The following is a 23,275-nucleotide window of genomic DNA, read 5'->3' on the forward strand; positions in this document are numbered from 1 at the left end:
TATGTATATTATATTAAGGCTTATAAATACAATTGGTAAATTAAATTCACCCTGGATTGAATTAACACCTGCTATAAGAGATGTTTGCTTTATGTAATCAGTAATCTCAAGGTTTCTCCTCTTTCTCTGCAAACACAATTTAAATATTAACCTAATCTTTAATCCGCGGCTGCTTCTTTCTGACATTTGGAAACCGGTCATCCATGAAAAAAAAAGGCAAATATGGATATACGAATGAAAAGGCAGCTTTTTAAAAATCTTAAGATGTGTAACTCAATGAACTGGGGAGATACGTGAAAAAAAAAAAAAACAAAAACACAGCAGGCAAGTTGATTCCTGTGTCACTTTCCGGGGAAAACAATGCTGGTCATCTGCCAAGGTCACCTCCAGTGTGAGACCTTACCAAGGTGACTGCCAATTCCCTAACCATCTTTGTATAGTCTTCATTATAATTTCTGAAAGGGTCTCAGGCAGCTGTACTCCATATGGGAGAATTTTTAAGAAGAAATCTCAGTAGGGTGTCACTTAAGTTTCACGTATGGCAGATCCTACGAAAGGAGCCGTGAGTGAGTGAGGTGTGCCTGGCCTGACCCTCAACCAGCATCTGGGGGGGAGCGCCTTGGGCTGCTCACGTCCTGCTCAGCTGACAGCCCCTGGAGAATATGAAGCTTTCAAAGTGCTGGTCTTCCGCCTTTTCTCTGATGCGCTGCTCCTCTAAGGAGTCCACGAGTCTGTCCCTTTGTTCAATTACTTGCATCATCTCGCTGAGTATTTTTTGCTCCTCATTCTGATCATTCTCATCTTTCTGGCTCTTTCTGAAAAAATAAAACAAAACAAAACAAAATGACAAGCATTGGGCCTCAGGTAACATTCAGGCCAAGGGAGAGCTCTTGGCACCGGCGTCCTTGATTGTTTTGGACTTGTTCTGCCTTCTAATTTCCATGGAGAAAACAAGGAAATGAATTTAACACCAGGGAACTCTCTCGAAGCCACAGATTAGCAAGGAGGGTGCTTTGTGCTGCAGTCAGCTCAGTTTTCATCTTGAGAGTATATACAAAGCAAACGGGGAAATCCCTTTGTGAGGAAAAGAATATCAGCCAGGCCCGACAGAGTCCCCAAGCCTCCCCTCCCTTGCAAAAAATAAATTAATTAATTAATAAAAATAAAAATAAACCAACAAAACAACAAAAAGGCTGTTTTCCCTGAACATGTCTCAACCGCAACAAAGGAATCTATGTGAAAAGTTTCTAAGTAAACTGTCTGCATCGGGGGCTATGACTTCAAAGACAAGAATCTTTTTTTTTTTTTTATTTGCAGTTAATGTCACATCACAGCCCTTTGAGTCAAGACCAGGCAGAAGCAAAATAAGGCTCTGGGTGGCCGATGGGATGGTGTCTCCAGACTGCGGAACATGTTTTCCCTTTTGTCTTACGAGTTCAAGAACTTCTTCCTAATTGGCCTGATGCGTCCCATTGCCTGGGGGACATAAGATCGCTATAAGAGGGAGGGAAAGGGTAAGAAACAGGTAGTAATGATTTTCTGACAATCAAACTGGATTTTAAGGCAGATTTAAGTCTTGCCAACCGGATTGTTGCCTTGGGAGATGACTTTAAAAATACCTAAGCCCCTTCTCTTTAACATACCAGGGACTAGGTGGCGAGCCTGATCCTGGCGCAGAGAAGGGCCACTGTTTCTCACATCAGGTTTAGTTCAGAGGACAGGGTCAGGAAGAAGGCATATATGACAAAAGGGAGATCGAGAAGCATCATTTGCTTGGTACTTCGTGTTATATGGGAGAGAGAAGGTTAGAAGCAGAGGGAAGAGCCCTGTGCTCCAGCCTCTCTATTCTGGGCCAGGACATGTCATACCATTTGATGGGAACACTGGGGGCCAAAGGATTCCTACCCTCCCGCTTGTTTGGAATTCTGGGAAGAAGCCAGCTGGAAGGGTGCCTTATCATACACACGGGGCGGTATGTTGTGGTTGGGCAGAGAAAGGTCTGACTGTGGCTCCCCGGATCGCAACCTGCTGTGTGTGGCACGGGTGGGGCCTAAGAGTGGCACCAGCCCTAGAGCTGCCAAAGGTGAGTGGTCAGTGAGCCTCCCAGAGGGCTCCGCCATGATGAGGCGTGACGTGGTCCCATGGTGGAGACTGTCTGGCCAAGGTGAATGGAGGATGTGCTGAGGTGAGCCTGAGGAAGCCAGGGACAGCCACCAGGGTGCAGGCTTGTTGAGGAGTGACCAGACTGTGGACAATGCCAGCCGCACATCTCAGCTGCAAACACCAGCGGAGAGAGTGGCAATTGGATGATGGGACACAGCTGGGTGGGGACTCAGTGAATCAGAGCAACGAACACAGATGCCTAACGCTGGGAAGTCACAAAACCTGCCTCTCCTTATTACCTGTCTCTAGGGAGAAAAGCAGAAGAAAAAGGTGGCCACCTCCAAGGCTGAACTTTTTCATCCCAAAGAGACTAAGCATTTCTACAGGGACTCTTTAAATTATTGCATCAGACCGTGTCTACTAGAGAGGATAAATAAAGTTCCTTTTTTCTCTTTCTTGTTAAGTAGTGGGCTAGGGCTTTTATGGAAGATCAGCTAAGGGGACTGAAGATGTGTGTGATCCTCACTCTTTAGTAAAACTTTTTAAAAAAAGGTTCAAAGATGGCTAATGGGGTCTGTTGGTGGTTTTTATTTTACTATCCAGAAACAGAGCAAACTTAACTTATTTGATGTATAAATCAGATTTCATTCTCAGTTTTTCTTTTGAATTTTTTAATTAACTTATTTAAATTCAGGTTGGTTAGTGAAGTATTGGTTTCAGTAGTAGAATCTAGTGATTCATCACTTACATATAATACCCAGTGCTCATCCCAACAAGTGCCCTCCTTAATGCCCATCACCCATCTAGCCCATCCCCCCACCCACCTCCCCTCCAGCAACCCTCGGTTTGTTCTCTGTATTTAAGAGTCTCTTATGGTTTGCCTCCCCCTCTGTTTTTACCTTACTTTGCCTTNTGAGAGAGAGAGAGAGTGGTAGAAGAGGGGCAGAGACAGACAGAGACAGAGGATCAGAGGATCTGCACTGACAGCAGTGAGCCCGATGTGGGGCTCAGACTCATAAGCTGTGAGATCATGACCTGAGCTAAGTCAGAAGCTTAACCACCTGAGCCACACAGGTGCCCCCTGAATGCTAACCTTTTATCCAATATGTCATTTGCAAATATCTTCTCCCATTCCGTCAGTTGTCTTTTTAGTGTTGCTGATTGTTTGCTTTGCTGTGCAGAAGCTTTTATCTTGATGAAGTTCCAATGGTTCATTTTTGCTTTTTGTCTCCCTTGCCTTTCATAAGCTTTCTATAGTTTTCAGGGTACAGATCTTTCACTACTTTGGTTAGGTTTATCCTGTATCTTATGGGTTTTGGTGCAGTTGTAAATGGGATAAATTCCTCGATTTCTCTTTCTGCTGCTTATTAGTATAAAGAAATGCAACACATTTCTGTATGTTGGTTTTTATATCCTGCAACTTTGGTGAATTCATTTATCAGTTCTAGCAGTTTTTTTGGTGGAGTTTTTTGGGTTTTCCATGTAGAGTATAATATCATCTGTGAAGGGTGAAATTTGATTTCTTCTTTGCCAATTTGGATGCCTTTTTTTTCTTTTTGTTGTCTGATTGCTGAGGAACACAGCAGGGATGTCCATTCTCACCCACCGCTGTTGTTCAACATAGTAATTTAAGTCCTAGATTCAGCAATCAGAGGTAACCAAAGAAGTAAAAGATTTGTATGCTGAAAACTATAGACCACTTATCAAAGAAACTGAAGAGGAACCCAAAAAATGCAAAAACATTTCATGCTCATGGATTGTAAGAACAAATATTGTTAAAATGTCTATATTACCCAAAACAATGTATACATTTAATGCAATCCCTAGCAAAATACTGTCAGCATTTTTCACAGAGCTAGAACAAACAATCTTAAAATTTGTATGGAACCATAAAAGCCTCTAAATAGCCAACACAGTCTTGAAAAAGAATAGCAAAGCTGCAGGAATCACAATTCTCGACTTCAAGGTACAATACAAACCTGTAGTTATCAAGACAGGATGGTAGTGGCGCAAAAACAGACATGTAAGTCCCTGTAACAGAATAGAGAACCCAGAAATGGGCCCACAACTACATGAGCAACTAATCTTCAAAGAAACAGAAAAGAATATCCAATGGAAAAAGGACAGTTTCTTCAGCAAATGGTGTTGGGAAAACTGGACAGCGACAGGCAGAAGAATGAACCTGGACCACTTTCTCACACCATACACAAAAATAAACTCAAAATGGAAGAAGGACTAAATGTAAGACAAGAAACCATCAAAATCCTACAGGAGAAAACAGGCAGTGACCTCTTTGACCTCAGCTGCAACAACTTCTTATGAGACATGTCTCCAGAAGCAAGGGAGACAAAAAGCAAAAATGAACCATTGGGACTTCATCAAGATAAAAAGCTTCTGCACAGCAAAGCAAACAATCAGCAACACTAAAAAGACAACTGACGGAATGGGAGAAGATATTTGCAAATGACATATTGGATAAAAGGTTAGCATTCAGGGGGCACCTGTGTGGCTCAGGTGGTTAAGCTTCTGACTTAGCTCAGGTCATGATCTCACAGCTTGTGAGTCTGAGCCCCACATCGGGCTCACTGCTGTCAGTGCAGATCCTCTGATCCTCTGTCTTTGTCTCTGTCTCTGTCTCTGCCCCTCTTCTACCGCTCTCTCCCTCTCTCTCTCTCTCAAAAATAAACATTAAATAAAAGGTTAGCATCCAAAATCTATAAAGAACTTATCAAACTCAACACCCAAAAACTACATAATCCGGTGAAGAAATAGGCAGATGACATGAACAGACACTTTTCCAAAGAAGACATCCAGATGGCTAAGAGACACATGAAAAGATGCTCAACACTACTCATCATCAAGGACATGCATATCACAACCACAGTGAGATACCACCTCACACCTGTTCAGAATGGCTACAATTAACAACTCAGGAAACGAAAGATGGTGGTGAGGATATGGAGAAAGGGGAGTACTTGTACACTATTGGTGGGAATGTAAACTGGTGCAGCCACTCTGGGAAACAGAATGGAGCTTCCTCAAAAAATTAAAAATAGAACTACTGAGACCCAGCAACTGCACTGCTAGATATTTATCCAAAGGATACAAAAATGCTGATTTGAAGGGGCACACACAGCCCGATGTTTATAGCAGCGTTATCAACAATAGACAAATTATGGAGAGAGCCCAAATGCCCATCGACTGATGAATGGATAAAGAAGATGTGGGGTGTGTACACACACACACACACACACACACACACACACACACACTGGAATATTACTCAGCGCTGAAATAGAACGAACTCTTGCCATTTGCAATAAGCTGGATGGAACTAGAGTGTGTTATTTATGCTACGCAAAATAAGTCAGTCAGAGAAAGACAGAAATCATAAGATTTCACTAATATGTGGAATTTAAGAAACACAACAGATGAACATAGGGAAGGGAAGGCAAAGTAAGGTAAAAACAGAGGGGGAGGCAAACCATAAGAGACTCTTAAATACAGAGAACAAACCGAGGGTTGCTGGAGGGGAGGTGGGTGGGGGGATGGGCTAGATGGGTGATGGGCATTAAGGAGGGCACTTGTTGGGATGAGCACTGGGTATTATATGTAAGTGATGAATCACTAAATTCTACTCCTGAAACTATTTTTAGCTATATGTTAACTAACTTGTATTTATTTATTTTTTTTTAATTTTTTTTTAATGTTTTATTTATTTCTAGGAGAGAGAGAGAGACAGCATGAGCAGGGGAGGGTCAGAGAGAGAGGGAGTCACAGAGTGAATGAAACAAGCTCCAGGCTCTGAGCTGGCAGTCAGCACAAAGCCTGACGCGGGGCTCGAACCCACGAACCACGAGATCATGACCTAAGTGAAAGTCGGATGCTTAACCGACTAAGCCACCCAGGCGCCCCATTAACTAACTTGTATTTAAATTAAGAAAAAAAAAAGCCTGCCACACTTAGTACTTCTTGCTCCCCATTTCATGGTCCAGAGTGATATCTCCTCTTGTGCAAACCTGCTATCATACTCTCTCATTCCCTATCTCTTTCTTTCTCCTTCTCTCTCCATGGAAGGGGTTCCCTCCATTCTGTGGTACTGCTGTTTCTTTCTCCCCTAGTTCATGTACACGCACCTTGTACCTGGCATGCTGTCTCCCTCCAACCGTGGAGATCCTTCTGCCACTCCATCGATTAATTTCCTGATTGTTCAAGTCATCTGACCTCAATACAGCTGTGTTTGAGGGATGAGGAAAACCCAGAGTACCCCTACTTCTCCACCATCTTAACTCCTCCTTCTCCTATGGTTTGATAATCTGGGTATATTCCAGTGTTGATAATCAACACAGAAAAATAAAACATTCCTCTCTCAATGTTGGCCTGTCATCAACGGACTCATCTGAGCCCTTCCGACAAATAAAAATGATGTATAGCCCTTCTATCTGTTCTATACAGTGCAGCGCTATAAAGATTTTGTTACAAATAGAATTTTTGTTGCTATAAAGAAAGTCTACATATCGTTACAATGTGGGAAAGAATAGGAGACTCTCTTTGGTAGTCTGTTGCTGAATCTTAGCCCTCTCACTAGTTATCTTGAGCGTGCTTTTTAAGTTCTGAGACTTGGTTTTGTAAACTGTAAAATGGGGATAAAATGCCTAAGTAAAAACAATCATGAAGATGATGTCTAAAATTTACTAGGGGCTTGCCCTGTACCAGGCAACCCCGTAGGTAGGTATGTTTAGTCCATGAGGTGTAAAGCAATTGTTGTACTTGTCCATTTAGACCTAGACCTAAGTGTAGGAAAGCCATGCATGGATATGGTCCTCTGAACACACGGCCACAAAACAGTATCTTATGGGGCTGCAACCAGTGAATACATAAATCAATAGAGCGTGCCAACTGAATTTATTTCAACTCTCCCACCTTTGTGGTGGAAATTCTTTTCTCATCTGTATTGATCTGGTCTGGCCCATACTGGGAAGGGTGTTTCCTGTACCATCTCTGGTGCCTGGCAGAACTAGGCTCACCTTCCTTGGTGTTCCTAAAGCACCTGTGTCCTGGGCCTTATCTCACTGTACAACAAACACTGGTTTGCACGTGGGCCTCCCCAGTGAGACCATAAGGCAGGGGTGCTCTTCTATGCCAAACCCACACTAGACTCTCAGCAAATCCTTTTTAACTGAATATGTGGGGAAGCGAGTGAACGATTCTGTTCTGTTAGCTCATGGGATGGAGTAAAATGTTGCCCTTATAGCCCACGTGAACAAAGCCAGAAGCAACTTGCTATGCAGGTGGTGAGTTTCTGCCTGTCTAGCCTCCCTCTCTGCCTCCAGGCTGCTTGCACAAGACAGGAAGAGCATCCCACTCTGGGATGTGCAGTGAGCTCTGTGCCAAGTGCATTTCTGGGGAAAAATATCTTTAACAAGGGCCTAAAACATATCATCGTACTCACCCTCCTTGAGCATTTTTTCTCTTAATTTCTGTTCCAGTCTGCTTTGATGATCTTCCAATTCTAATTCTTGGGCCCTGGAGATGAGAAAAATGTTCAAACCTTGTAAATACTGAAGATCTGCCTAGAAACATAAGCTCACTGACTGTAACTACTGCCTTTTTTTTTTCTCATTAAAATTGGGATCTTGAAATATCTCTAAATGGAAAGGTCTGCTACTGCTGGGGTCACTGAAGGATCCCAGAAGGACTGCTGGGATATGCTAAGCCCCAGAGACGATGGAGTAGCTGAGGGTTGTGATGTGATCTCCCTGGGTGTTTGGAAGGCTATTGAGGCCACCCTTTGGGGATGCATCGTTGAGAGGTGACTAGTATAATCCAGGAGAGAAGCAATGACAATCTAAAAATCTTTTCTTTTTGGGGAGCAAAAGGACTTCAAGTATGGCCTCTAACAACTCCCAAATCTCTGATTGTGATAAAGAGCAATACAAGGAGGAGGAGGCAGGATGGAGCCATTTTGTCCCAGTGAAGGCAATAAAACTCAGACAGCTGTCCATCTGGTTGTAGGAGATCTGAGAAGAAGACTCAGTGATGCTTGGGGTCTCTGTGTTTCCACAAGTAGGAGCCACAAAGTCAATAAGTAAAGTTAGTTCTCAGTGCAGGTCAGTTTGGAGTTCTCTCAACTTTTCAATGCCTGGGGATATTCCATGTGTATCCCATGTATGTGCAAGATGCCCAGATGCTAGGCCATGTGTAATGTGGAGGTTCCCCAGAGTTTTGGGAGCCCAACTCTGGAGTTCTTAGGAGAATGAGGACCACAAACAGATGTCACAGGGATCAGAGATGGTAGGTAAGTCATATGATCCCTAAGAGGAAGACTATAGAGAAAGAAAAATGGAAAACAAGAGTTTGGAAATGCCTACATCTAGAAGCCAAGCAAAAGAGATATAACCAGGGAGGAAGCAATCAAAGCTTGGAAAAGCAATCAAAACAAGAAATGCAGCATCACAGAAACCAAGAGGAGAAAGTTTTGAGAGGGAAGAGAGGTTGAGGGTATTCATTGCTACAGAGACATTGAAGAGGGTGAGGGCTGAGAATAGGTCCCTGAGTTTGACATTGTGGCGGCTTCCCTTCCAGCCCTACCCAGTGTGCGTGGGTATCTGCTATACTTTGCTATGCCCTGTTGTTGCTGCCCTCATTTTTACTACTACCTGAGTCAAGGTCTCTGCCATGTTCAATATTCTACCCTTTGTTACTGACCCTGAACTTCTCTTGGCCCACTCTGATAGCCAATGGAAGTGCACCACTCAAGACTTCCATTAAGAGAGAACTTTCTGGGCAGAGTACAGTGAGCTGACTGCTGGGGCAGAATCCAATCAGTGTCATGCTTTGGCCACACTGTCCCCATGCAGCTCCCAGCCAATGTCAGAGCACAGCGGTGGTACTGGAGCTGGACTCCTCTGATGGCATCTCTGCTCTGGTTCTCCCTCTGGCCTGGCTGAGATGTTCTCAGGGCTGCAGGGTCCTCTGAGGCTCCTCTGCCCAATTCTCCTTCCTCCCCCTCTCCTTTCAGGACCACAGAGGGTCGGTAGCCTTGCCTCTTACTCTCCCTCCCATTTCCTTTTATCCCAGTACATTTCTTGGACTTCTAATCTTGTCTTGGCATCTGCTTTCCCAAAGCACCCAAGTCAGTTATCTAAGATGGTTCTCTCTGTTCAACCAAGTCTTTCCTTTAAACAAAAACCTATCCTTTTACAGAGCTTCTACCTACTTTTGTCCAGCTCAGATACCTAAGTTCCTCCCTCTGGCCTCTTTCAGAGCAGAAGATTCCCCCTAGCAGCAGACTACCTAGGGAAGCCAGTCACTGAGCAACAACAGCAGCCACCATTGCCTTCTAGACTCCTACAGGTAGAGCCCATGTGCTGAATGCTCCTTCTACAAACTTCCATGGAACTTTTGCCATGTTTTCTTATTGCTAGCATGCTATGTGTTCGCATGTCTGTCTCCCCTAACACCACGATATCCGAGAAGACAGGGACTGTGGCCTCACTCATTTTATTTCCACAGTTCCAGCAGTTCCTGGCACACAGAATGTGCTGGGTACATTTTTGTCAAATGAACTTTGTAATTCAGATCTGGTCCATGGGCAGATAGTATGGTTGAGGGAAAAAGGCTTTGCAGTCAGGTGGGCATGGATAAGTGTTGCTCTGAGTCTCAGCATGTGTATCAACTTCAGAAATAGTGATAGAAAAAATAATTACTAAGGAGGACACTTTCTTCCCCATTCCTGGACTTTCCTTCCATGTCCATGAAGCTCAATGAGTAGAACTCCCAGCCTCCATCCCCAAGCTCCACTCCTACTCACTCTCACCCTGGGAGAGGTAAATTTGGGAAGAGACTTGGTGAACTTGGCTCACACCCTTTTTCTCCTGGGACTAGCTTGCCTGCTGCAGACCTCTGTTCTTGATGACTCTGAGCCTTGCCATAGGTCTATGGCAAGATTTCTCAATCTTGATACTATTGGCGTTTTACACCACTGGTTGGTGGGGGGAGACAGGGCCTCCTGTGCATTGTGGAATGTTAAGTGCTACTCTTGGCCTCTGTTCGCTACATATAGGTAGCACCTTCTAGGTGTGACAACCAAAAATGCCTCCAGACATTGTTGAATACCCTCTGGGGGGCAAAACTGCCCCCAGTTAAGATCTACTGGTCTAGGGTAAAAGCCTTACCCCTAAGAATCAAGTGGGTCCATTACTTTCTGTAACTACACAGATGAGTATGTTTAATTCTGGGGTCTGGTTAGAATAGTGGGTTGAGCGGTTACCTCCAAAAGATATGTCCACATGCTAGCTGAGTGACCCTCAACTCTTTCAGAGAGTGGTGACATCCACCTCTGCTTTCTGGTCTCCCACCAGGCTGCAACCTCTCATTCAGAGAGGACAGTCAGAGAGGTCTCAGTCTTTGTATGTTAAAGCCACAAGGAAGTGGCCAGGTAGATTCCCCCCAAGCCCTTTCCAGACATAAGCTTCCCTATTGCAGGGGTGTGACTGCAGGTGCCCCCACACACTGGTCTGGGGGACAAGGATGGATTGAAAGTACCTTCTCCAAATGCTCTCTAGCTCCAGACCCATCACCTGAGGTCTGTTTTATCCATAGGACTCCACAGAGGGAACAGACAATCAAAGATTCTCTGCACTAATGCCAGCATGATATGCAAGGCATCAAATATCAATTTGCCTCAATCACAATTCTGTATGCACAAGGAGGAAAATTCCTGGGACTTCAACCTGGGAGGGTGAGCCACCCCACTCCCACCCCCTTTGCTTTTAGGACTCACTGTTATCTCTGTTGCCTTACTTACATGATCAGTAGCTCCGACTCATATCGCATTAATTTATTCTTCTCCAGAACCAGCTTAAACCATTCCTGCAAAAGCTGAGCTTCATCCTGTGTGCCTGAATCTGCTTAAGAAATCAACAGCAAATGGGTTAGATTGGCATTTTTCTCTCCACGATCAACCTGCTTCGGAGCTACTTTAGTGGGCCATGTTTGTAGCAGAAAAGGGCTCAGCAGGCGGCAGCCCCCTGATGGCCTGTTGATGCTTCAGGTTGCAGGCGTGACAAATAAAACCCACCTGTGTGTGCTCTGGGGGAGGTTCTCCTGGGCATTTAGGGCATGAATACTTTACTTCCAAGGGTCACCTAATCTTGATAACGTCCTGTTGTAAATGAAACGTCTCCGATCTACCGGTAAAACTTTTGTATATTTTCAAAACTTTTTAAATGTTTATTTATTTTTGAGAGAGAGACCAGAGCATGAGCAAGGGAGGGCAGAGAGAAGGGGAGACACAGAATCGGAAGCAGGCTCCAGGCTCTGAGCTGTCAGCACAGAGCCCAACGTGGGGCTTAAACCCACGGACCGCAAGATCATGACCTGAAGTGGGTCACTTAACGGACTGAGCCACCCAGGCGCCCCAAACTTCTGTATGTTTATACATCAAAATCCCCATCAAAGAAAACCCTAGTAACTCTGCAGGTTATGATCTCCTCCTTTTCCTTCCCCAAATCCAATGATTATCGGGTGCTCAGGTGGGGCATGCCTCCCTTCATAGGACAGGGTAGCTCACACCACATTTAATTACAGAGGAGTGGTGACCGGCATTTTAAGTTTTTACACAAAGAAAAGCCAAATGATGGGAGGAAAAAGTTACTAGCTTTGAGTCTCACTGGGAGAGTTACATTCGTATCTTCTTATAACTTAGATTATGACCTTTATTAAACATAAGAATAACCATGAGAAAAACTGACGCTGCTTTTGGATGTCCAATGTTAGATGCTAAATGTTTACATAATAAAACGTTAAAATCTAATCATATCTGAGAAGCAGGGACATGGAGATGGCTTTTTAGTATTTCACCCTGAAATGAGAATACAAGGCTGTATTGTGGCTCACGGGTGTTCTAGAAGGATTTATACTGGCGTATCCCATAGGCAGAGGGGAAAACAGTGCATACAACATATGTGTGACATTGAACCTTTGCTTCTTCATTGGTTAAAATTAACAATAAGACACACAAGTAGGAGTGCCTGGGTGGCTCAGTTGGTTGAGCGTCCGACTTTGGCTTAGGTCATGATCTCACGATTTGTGGGTTTGAGCCCTGTGTCGGGCTCTGTGCTGACTGCTCAGAGCCTGGAGCCTACTTCATATTCTGTGTCTCCCTCTCTCTCTGCCCCTCCCCAACTTTCTCTCACTCGCTATCTCTTTCTTGCTTTCAAGAATAAGCATTAAAGATACTATTAAAAAAAAAAAAAGACACACAAGTAATAGAGTAGTAAGAAGCTACTATTTATTATGCTCTGATTACATGCTAGTCACTGGGCTATGTGTATTTTATGGGACATCTCATGTATTTTTTATTTTTTAATGTTTTTAAATTTATTTTTGAGAGAAAGCAAGCAAGCAGAAGGAGAGAGAGAGAAGAGAGAGAGAGAGAGAGAGAGAGAGAGAGAGAGACCTAGAATTTGAAGCAGGCTCCAGGCTCCGAGCTGTCTGCACAGAGCCTGACTCAGGGTTTGAATCCGCAAACTGTGAGATCATGACCTGAGCTCTAGTCAGACACCCAACTGACTAAGCCGCCCAGGCGCCCCAGTATATGGGACATCTCATCTAAACTTCATAACAAACTCACCAGTAGATCCTTTTATTATCACCACTTGATAACTGAAGAAAAACAGAGGTCTAAAAGATCAATTTTCCCAAGCTCACAGTTAGTAAGTGGCAGAACCAGGGCTTGAACTCAAGGGAGCTTTATCCTGAGCCCAGGCTTTTCACTCCTTTATATCACTCCTCACTGCACCTCACTCCTTCCCTCCTTCTCATAGGCTTGTAAGGCCAGTAACACCCTTGGCACATCGCCCTGCACATAGCAAGTTGTCCATAAAAATGAGTTCCCTTTTACTTCAGCCTTTGTGACCACTTTTTACTGATACGGACATTTGGGTCCATAGAGATTTATATGCAATGCCCCAAATTATATAATTTAGGGTAAACTGGTACTACAAGACAGATCTTGACTTCTGACGAATTCATTCATTTGTCCCTCCATCCATAAATTCATTCATTCATCCAATAGCACCTAATTTATGGAAGAGATACTGGATACTTCTTTGGGTAATAGGGATACAATGATAGACAATGCTACATGTCATGAGAAATTTGGAGATAGTAAAGCATAAGGCCTGCCATCTCTATTTTTTTTTAAAGACTGTTTTGGATCAGATGGATTTAAAGACCTAGAATAAAATAGAACATTAGAAAACACTTACCACAACCAAACAGCATAAAAGCACTCTGGGAATATAGAGAAGAGAGGATTTTCCCAGTCGGGATGTGAGGTTGGCTTTCCAAGAAATGTGGCGTTTGAACTGGGGTGTTGAAGAATGGATAACACTTGGAGAGGAAATAATGAGAAGGGGAGAGGACATTTCCAAGAAGAAGGAACAGTGTCAGCAAAGACAAGGGGAGGGGACAGAAAGTGGTAGACACAGAGATCAGACAGGAGCAAGTGGGCATGGAGGGGTGGAGGGGGAGGTCTGGGAGATCTCATCATAGAAGTCCCTGAACGTTATGCTAAGACTCTTGTACTTCATGCTGTAGAACACAAAAAGACACTAAAAGTGGCTGAGTAGAATAATTTAAGTGAAGTTTTATACAGGAGGGATTAAAAGGGAGAGAGGGGGGCAGAGACATTAGCAAGATGTTATTCTTCCTTGGGTTTCTTGGATAAGTCAATGAATGAACTTATAAACATGTTGAGTGCCAACATCTTCTGAGTGTTGTTCATGGTGCTGAGGAACAGGAATGAGTAAGCATTGGTTTCAACTCTTCAGGCAACTGGGAACTTGTAGTTCAGTGGGAAATCCCAACACCACACAGCCAAATATTATATAATGTGCCCCTTGCTATGGCCACACAGCCAGGAACAAAAGAATAAAGTATATAGACCGGAGATCACATATAACATAAAAGTTCCTTTAAACTTGGGATCAGACTTCCACTCTTCCACCTGCTACCACATGGGCTAAGAACACGTAACACAGCTTCCCTGAGTCTAGTCTCCTCATCTGTTATGAAGATGCAGTGGGATTGGCTGTGTACACAAAGACCTTAACCTAGATCTGGTACATGGTTTAAGCTCAATAAATGGTAATGGCCATTATTCAAATCATATAACATAAGTGATGGAAGAACCCTCATGGGTAATCTGTTCCAGGGATTCCCTCTACCTCCTATCCTCTCCAGCCTCTGTGATAACTCTCCATGTGATGATGGAACTCCCTACGGGGCTGTGTACTCCAAATATAGACAACTCCTTGCCACCGGCCTTCGATGGGTTGGCCACCAGCTACCAAGTCCAGTTTTACCTCCACAGGAAAACAGAGAACACTGACCACTTACACAAAAGGCATTTGAAGACAGGTATTTGAAGATAGGTCTCAGGATTCAAAGAGTGTTCTGTCAGAGTCAACACCCCTACATCATTTGTCATTGTGTCACAAGAGCCACTGCCCACCTCTGCTTGCCCTCTAATTCTCCAGAATGCAACTTGAGGAAAGTCCAGAATCAAACAAAATACCAGCAGCTCAGAGTGGAGAGATCCTCTTGCACCTTTGCCCCGAGCCCTGGGCTTCTTGAGGTTTTTGACAGCTGTGTCGTTACCAGGCTCTTACTGCCTTGCAAATGAATATGGTCTTTCTTTTCTTTTCTTTTCTTTTCTTTTTTCTTTTCTTTTCTTTTCTTTTCTTTTCTTTTCTTTTCTTTCTTTCCTTCCTTCCTTTTTCTTCCTTCCTTCCTTCCTTCCTTTTTCTTTCTTTCTTTCTTTTTCTTTCTTTCTTTCTTTCTTTCTTTCTTTCTTTCTTTCTTTCTTTCTTTCCTTCCTTCCTTCCTTTCTTTTTCTTCCTTCCTTCCTTCCTTCCTTTCTTCCTTCCTTTTTCTTTCTTTCTTTCTTTCTTTCTTTCTTTCTTTCTTTCTTTCTTTCTTTTCTCTCTCTCTCTCTCTCTTTCTTTAATGTTTATTTTTGAGAGAGAGAGAGAGAGAGGGAGAGAGAGAGACTGTCTGACCAGGGGGAGGGGCAGAGAGAGAGGGAGACGTGTCAGCACAGAACCTGATGTGGGGCTTGAACCCACAAACAATGAGATCATGACCTGAGCTGAAGTTGGACCCTTAACAGTCTCAGCCACCCAGGTGCCCCACAAGTGTGGTCTTTCCACATGAGTGCTGGTGAAGTCTGATGATTTCATGCTCTATAACTCAGCTTTTCCTTAACCAAATGCAAGACTGTCTATGTAACTTGTTAAATATCATCTTGTTTATTTTGTTCCATCATGGGGAAATCTTCCAAATATTTTATCCACCTGACAGAATTCTAGCTTTGGGGTTTCTGCAGAATTGATAAATGGGCAACCTGGACCTTTATGCAGTATTAAAAAACAAAATGTCAGATGGGACTGGACCAAGAACAGAGCCACGTGGCCCATCATTAGGGACCCTACTCAAGTTTCGGGTGAGGCTGTTCTACAGACTCTAAATGTACTCTATCGTTCAGCAAACATTTCTCTATTTCATCCACGAAGCTGTTACAGGAAGTTTTGGTAAAATAATTTCCTGAAATCAAGCTTCACAACGTCTGCTGTGTCCACTGCCACTACAAACCTCATAGCTCCACCCAGAAAAGGAAATGACATTTGTTTTTCACAGCTTCTCAGTAAACACCAGTGGCTCCTCATAATTGCTAATTTTTTTTCTAAATATTCAGTTTCTTTAATAATCCTTTGTAGAATCTTGACAAGGATCAGAATTCCTGTTTCTTTCCCATGTGAAGGGAAAAACAGAAAACAGATTGGCCTTTGGTCTTTGGTTCTGGAATTCTCCATGAGTTTTCAAAGACTGAGGTTATATCTAGCAGTGTTGAACTAAGTGGTTAATTTTAATCATCCAACAAATTCTGATGAGACTATTTTACATGCCTTCTTTCGCCATGAAATAAACCGACATTCATTGTTCTCTCATTTTTCTCACTGGGATTTCTCCTCCAGAATCATTTCCCTCTTCTAGATATGTTTAACATTTCTAGATCGAAGACTATTTTCCTTGATAAAGAAAACATAAATGCTGAGAGTTGGAAATTGTGCCTTTTTTCATCCGGAAACATTACACCATCTGCCTGGGTCTCTCCTTTCCTTGTTCTCAATCCAAAAGAAACAGCTTTAAAGGCACTATTTTGCTGCCTTTAGAGTACTCTTTTTTTTTTTTTCAGAGTGAGCCTCTTTACTGCATGATACACACTTTAGTACTACATTACATGTCCCCTTTTTAATCTCTCTTATGAATCCTTCTAAAATATGATCCATGGGAGAGTAGCCAGTGGAGCCTCACTGATTTCTATTGACACTATACTCAATAAACACAAGTTGAACGGAATCATTCCATTCAATTTTCTTTTTTTTCTTCAATGAAATAATTTACAATAATTTTTTCAGAGTCTGCCTTTCCTCAAGAGTCAAAATCACTCTGGAGGATCTTTGAATATACCACAAATGATCCATTTTCTTGTTGATGGCTATCTAAGTTGCTTTCCATGTTTTGCTCTGGAATACACACCGACGAATGGAATTCTTTAGTAAGGTATGTAAATGGTCAGTTTCACAGAAATCAGAAAGCCAAAGTGTTTTCCAAAGAGTGACGACTATTTACGTTCCCACTGACATTGAATAAAAAGTGCCCCTTGTTTCTTATCCTTGCTACATACTCAGTATTATCAAATTTTGGTAATTTAACGGTTTAAAAGAGTTTCTCATTGTAGTCTTTAAATTTGCATTTTCCTAATTACTAATGAGCATGAAATATGTTTTTATTATTTGCCTGTTTTTATAAAGGCAAATATTTGCTTGCCTTTTTCTTATTAATTTGTAAGAGTGCTTCACATATTTTGGAACACTGATTGTTTTTTGGTTATATCTGTTGCAAATACATTTTCTGAATTAGTGGCTTGATAGTGTCTATAGACTACCAGCTTGAGGTCAAAAAGATCCTTCTTAACTTTTCAAGTTTCATTTTTCATATTAAAATCTTAAGGGGCTGGGTGACTCAGTCGCCTTAGGTCATGATCTCACAATTTGTGGGTTCGAGCCCTGCATCAGGCTCTGTGCTGACAGCTCATTCTGTGTCTTCCTCTCTCTCTGCCCCTCCCCCACTTGCTCTCTGTCTCTCTCACAAATAAACGTTAAAAAATAAATAAAATTAATTTTAAAAACTTTAATCCTTATGAAATTGATTGGTTTGTATGATGTAAGGCTCAATTTTATTTTTTCCCTCGGTTGAAAATCACTTGTCCCAGAATCACTTATTTCCTATGATCTGCAGTGATACTGTAGGCTCATATCAGGTTTTTGTATAAGTGAAATTATGTTTCAGTCTTTCGGTAGTTTTCAGTGAAGGATTAAAATTGGCTTCATAAAGGTTGTGTACATTTTTTGTTTGATTTACTCCTAGATGCCATATGTTTTTATGCTAATGTAAGAGCATCTTTTTTCTTTCATTTTTTAATTGGTTTATGCTGAGATCTAGGAATGCAATTGCTTTTTCTATTTTGAGTTTATATCCAATCACTGTCATATAGGCTCTTATTTTCAATAATTTATTTGTGCAATTTGAGGTGCTTTTCACATGGATGATTCTATCATCTAGAAACAACAAAAATTTGCTTCTTCTTTCAATCTTATGCAATTTTTTCCTTGTCTTACTGTACTGGCTAGGGTCCCCTGTACAATGTTGAATAGAAGAGGTAATGGTAGGCATTCTTCTGTTATTTCTGATTTTTAAGGAAATGCTACTAACATTTTACCATTCAACAGTGATATTTGCTGCAGCATTTTGGAAGATATTCTTCAAACTAAGAACATTCTATCCTGTTCTAATCCTTTTATGCTGAAAGTTTTTGTCCCGAGTGTTGAATTTTGTCAAATGATATTTTCTTCTTATACTGAAAAGACCATATGGTTTCCCTCTTTCATTTCTTAATATGGTGATTGTTAAATCACCCTTAGGTTGCCAAATTTTAAAATTAATTGCATTAAATATTCATTACATTCTTTTATTTTTTTTGGAATCTGCTATATCTGTGGTTATTTTTGTCCTTTTCATTGCTAATTTATTTATTTCTGTCTTCTGTTTTATTTTATTTTATTTATTTTTTCAAGAACAAGGAAGAGAGAGAGGGGGAAGGGAGAACCCCAAGCAGGCTCTGTGCCGTCAGCACAGAGCCCAATGTGGGGCTTGAGGTCACCACCCTAGGATCATGACCCGAGCCAAAATCAATAGTTGGATGCTCAACCGACTGAGCCTGCCAGGCACCCCTATTTTATTTTTAAAAATCAATTTAATATCATTGCTTCTAGTTTTTCATTAGTCTTTTCAAAGAACCAACATTTGGCTTGCTTGATCCTCTCCACTTTATTATGACTCTCTGTTTCATTTACTTATTAGGCTTATTGTCTTCTTTATTAGGCTTCCTTTTCTTTTTTTAAATTAAGTTAGACACTTAACTCATTAATATTCAGTCTTTCTTCTTTTCTAAAAGGAATATTTAGGGCAATACCTCTCAACACCACTTTCACCGCACCTCTGAGTTTTGATCTACTGTTTTCCTTTTTGTATTTAGTATATTTTAAATTTCCAAGTATATTTAGAAATGCCCATTTGATTTTTTCCTTTGATCCATGAGAAGTTTATCTTTTAACTTCCCAAATGCATGGTTTAAAAAAAATATCTGTTGCCTATTGAGTTCTAAATTAAGTACATTTTACTTTAGAATGTGTTCTGTAGAGGGGCACCTGGGTGGCTCAGTTGGTTGGGCATTCAATTTTGGCTCAGGTCACGATCTCAGAGTTCTTGAGTTTGAGCTCCGCATTGGGCTCTGTACTGACAGCTCAGAGCCTGGAGCCTGCTACAGATTCTGTGTCTCCAGCCTCTCTGCCCCTCCTCCACTCACACTCTGTGTCTCTCTCTCTCTGTCTCTCAAAAATAAACATTAAATTTTTTTTTAAAAAAGAGAGTGTGGTCTGTATAATTTAGCTTCTCTGAGATTTTTTTTATCAACTAATAGAGTCAAGTTTTGTAAATCACCATGTGAACTTGAGAATAAAATATACAGATATATTTTATCTGCTTTTAATATAATTATCTCCATTTTTCTCATTTCTTAAATATTTTTGTTATGGAGGATTTTAAACGCAATGTGTTACCCCCAGCTTCATTCAGTAGTATACATTTTGCCATCCTTTTACTTTAAAACTTTTTTTGTATTAATGTTTTATTAACTTTCACTATAATTACTGAGATATTTGGACTTGTTTCTATGTCTTACTTTGTGGTTTTTATCTTTTAAAAATGCATTCTTATTTTTATTTAGAATTGAGCTGGGATTTTTGTTTGGTTATTATTTTAAAAAATTTTTTCTCCCTTTGTTTCCTCCAACACATTTGGAAATTATACATTTTACTTCTATAGAATGTTTTGGGTGACTACGTTTAAAATATAAATAGGTGTTTCTAATGCCTTCACAGTCTAAACTTAATGTCTTAGGGGTGCCTGGGTGGCTCAGTCGGTTAGGTGTCCGACTTCGGCTCAGGTCATGATCTCACATTTTGTGGGTTCGAGCCCCGTGTTGGGCTCTGTGCTGACAGCTCAGGGCCTGGAGCCTGTTTCGGATTCTGTGTCTCCCTCTCTCTCTGACCCTCCCCTGCTCATGCTGTCTCTCCCTCTCTCTCTCAGAAATGGATAAAACATTAAAAAAAAAAAAATTAAACTTAATATCTTAGCCTTCTTTTAAACAATATAAGGGCCCTGGAACTCTTGACTTCCAATCCTTCAACTCCAAACTTACATCTATTTTAGTCCAGTGATTCAGGTCCATGTTTTAAAAATCCGTATTATTTGGGGTGCTTGCACGGCTCAGTCCAGTCGGTTAAGCATCCCACTCAGTTTCCGCTCAAGTCATGATCTCATGGCTCGTGAATTCAAGCCTTTGCATCAGGCTCTGCACTGACAACACAGAGGCTCTCTCTCCTTTTCTCCCTGCCCCTCCCCTACTTGTGCGCTCTCTCTCTCTCTCTCTCAAAATAAACTATAAAAACAAATACATAAAAATAAAAATCCATATTATTTTATATGGACAATGTTTGATATACTTGCATATTTATTATTTCTTTTATTCACCATTTCTTCTTTCATGTTACAGATCATCCATCTGTGTATCTTTTTCCCCTTATAGGATTTTGTTTATACCATAGTTAACTCTATTTGAGAAAATATGAATACTTCTTTATTGTGCACTTGTTCTTAAGATACATTTTTTTCTGTGTACACTCTTCTAGCTTGAGAGTTATTTTTTTCAGTTGTTTGACATTATTATTACTTCCCTGTTTTGTAACATCCATTACTGTTTTTGAGAAAACGGCTGTTAGTGAAAATTTTGTTCCCTTTTAAGGTGATTTATCTTTACTCTTTGTCCACTTTAAGATCATCTCTGTCCTCAGTGTTCTACATTTTCACTCGTGCCGAGTAAGGGTGAACATATTTCAAATTTATCCTGATTTCGGTATCCTGCAGTACCTGTAGATTCATGTGTTTCACCCATTTGGGGAAAAAGAAAACTAACACTCATAAACTACTCATTGGGTCCCAGATCCTTTCTAAATGCTTTGTTGTCATGTTTCGTCCATTATCTCTTCAAGTAATACACAACCTTAATTTTCTCTGTTTTTCTGGGACTCCTATTGAACATATATCAGATCTTCTCATTTTATTTTCTACGTCTACAAGCTATGCTTTTATATTTTCCACCTCTTTCTCTCTCTGTGCTGTGTTCTGGTTCATTTCCTCAGATATATTGTCCAATTCACTAATTCTCTTTACTGCTGTGTCCAAGCTGCTATTTAGTACATTCACTGAGTTTTTAATTTCAATGGATATATTTTTCATTTCCTGACTCTCCATTTGATTGTCTTAAAAAAAAAAAGTCCCTAGCCATTTTTCCCTCAACTTTTTATTTGACAAAAATTAAACCTAAAGGATTAAGCATTATATTTAGTTGTTATGTTTCTTTAGTCTCCTTTTATCTAGAACAGTTCCTAGAGTCCAACCCTCCCCCCACCTTTTTTTTTTTTATGGCATTCACATTTGCCAGTTATTTTGCAGATTGTCTCTTACTCTGCAATTGTCTGATTATATTCTTATGGTTAAATTCAGGTTAAGCATTTCTGCTACATGAGTGATGATGTGTCTTTCTTGGTATATCACAGCAGGAAGCCCATGATGTTAAGTTTGACTGTGGTTGCAGTTGGTCAAGGTGAAGGTGGTATTGCCTGTTCATTTTTGTAGTGTTTTCTTTCGGCTCACTCATTTTTATGTGTGATCTATTTCTGTAAATATTTGACACATAGACATAGTATACTCTGTATTTAATAATTAATATAGTGGAAGTTGTTAGCCATTGAAACATGTTGTTTTTGCCATTCTTAGTGACTCACTCCCTTGTGTTTTGGATGATTATTTATTATCACTTAATGGTTTATTGGACTTAAATTGTCTGAAGCCTGAGAGCATAAACTGAAGCATGGGCTCTTTCATGGAGCATCTATACTTGTTTTTCAGGGAGTTAAAGGAACTGGCACAATGCGGGACTCTTTGAGGTTAGCTTCCCTACTTTAGTCCCAAGGTTTAGCCTTTAAAACCACTGATATTTATCCTCAAGGCAACCCTAGATTTCTTTTCTATGCTTCCTTCCTTCCTTCTTGGCACACGAAAGTTGCAGCATACTTTTCTTTTACTCATCCTTGCCCTTCTTGGCCCTGAGAGGTTTACCTCACTTACTTGAGAGAGCCTCACAATGTTTTTGAAAGTATACTGGTTGTAGTGAACGAGCTTTTGTAGGATCTAGTCCACAGTTCTGCTGCTCTGTGCTTTTTGGGAACTGTGTTCTGTATTTGACCAAGTCGGCCATTTGGCAATCTAGTTTCAAATGTTCTTCCAGGTAAAATCATTATGACGATGTTTTTTAAATCTGAGGGTTGCAAAATTAACTTTATGGGTCAGCACAAGCACTAAAAATAAGACAGAACGGAAAGTACTAGTCTTTTACATGTAGCAAAATTCCGTATTTTTTCTGGATGAATGTTTTCAGTTATATATTTATATGTACTAATTTGTGATAGAAAATGCATTTCTTGCTGCTGTCATGGTAGTTTTTGTGTAAGGCAATGCTTTAGGGCCTCTGAGACCTCGATGCCCCAGGAACCCATGCAGTGGAGAGGACCCAAGGCCTCTTCAGGAAGAGAATCTCAGTCTCACCCTCAGTGGGCCCATCTTTGTTATAAGGCCACTAGCCTTGTATGGAGGGGCCCCTGAGGCTGGAATGGGAGGTGGACACCTAATAAGCAGATGGAGGTGGACACCTAATAAGCAGACGATCTTTATTTGTTGAGTAAGGCTTGGGTCTGGGGCAACTTGTACCATGCTGCCTTCCTGCTGTTGGCTGGGCAACAGCCAACAAAACTAACACTTGTGGCCAACCCATCCAAATTCCTTGCCTGTTTAGCCATCACCTTTGGAGTCTTGCTCCTCTTGGCCATTTTCTACGAATCGCATCAGGCTTCAAACTCAAAAGTGTCTGATTCCAACGTCTGTGTTCTTTTAAGGACACCTCATTGTTATATTTTCAAGGAAAGTATTATTCCTTCTGTTCCTCAGCACCAAGACAAAAACCACAGAGTGCATGCCAAACTACTTCCCTCTTCCTGGCTAGGTTTCCATTGCAATTTCTTGCCATAACATGTGCTCCTGCTGCCACCTACTGGCAGCCTCACCCATCCTGCTATTTCTTTGTAAACTCCATCTTTGTGAGGGCGAAGCCATCTGGCTCTTAAAAAAAAAAGCAAGACGCTCAATGCAGACAACCAGCTAGTAAGCCTTTCTGAGAAGTCGGTAACACTATAAGGGAAAAGTAATTCCCATATACCTCCCCTAGGGACAAATCTTTTCTCCTTCCAAGCTGCTCTCAAGTTTTCATCAGATTTTACCTGCCTCCAGGTATTAAAGCACAGATTCTGTTACCCACATCACCTAAATCTGGATGGTGGTCTCTCGCAAAACTGGGAAATTCCATAGC

General features: G+C 41.3%; 1 protein-coding gene across 1 annotated transcript in view; it reads right to left on the bottom strand.

Annotated features, from left to right (window-relative positions):
* Positions 1-346: 346 nt before the first annotated feature.
* The window catches only part of LOC144229124 (F-actin-monooxygenase MICAL2-like), a 52,937-nt gene continuing 30,008 nt past the window's right edge, over positions 347-23,275 (bottom strand). The window contains exons 5-7 of the mRNA XM_077761077.1: positions 10,913-11,012; positions 7,552-7,629; positions 347-809 (exon numbers count right to left, since the gene is read on the bottom strand). Of these exons, the coding sequence (XP_077617203.1) occupies positions 629-809; positions 7,552-7,629; positions 10,913-11,012 (359 nt within the window). The 3' untranslated portion in view covers positions 347-628. The remainder of the gene's footprint in view (positions 810-7,551; positions 7,630-10,912; positions 11,013-23,275) is intronic.

Source organism: Crocuta crocuta, unplaced genomic scaffold (assembly GCF_008692635.1).
Source record: "Crocuta crocuta isolate KB4526 unplaced genomic scaffold, BGI_CrCroc_1.0 scaffold233, whole genome shotgun sequence".
Lineage (NCBI taxonomy): Eukaryota > Metazoa > Chordata > Mammalia > Carnivora > Hyaenidae > Crocuta > Crocuta crocuta.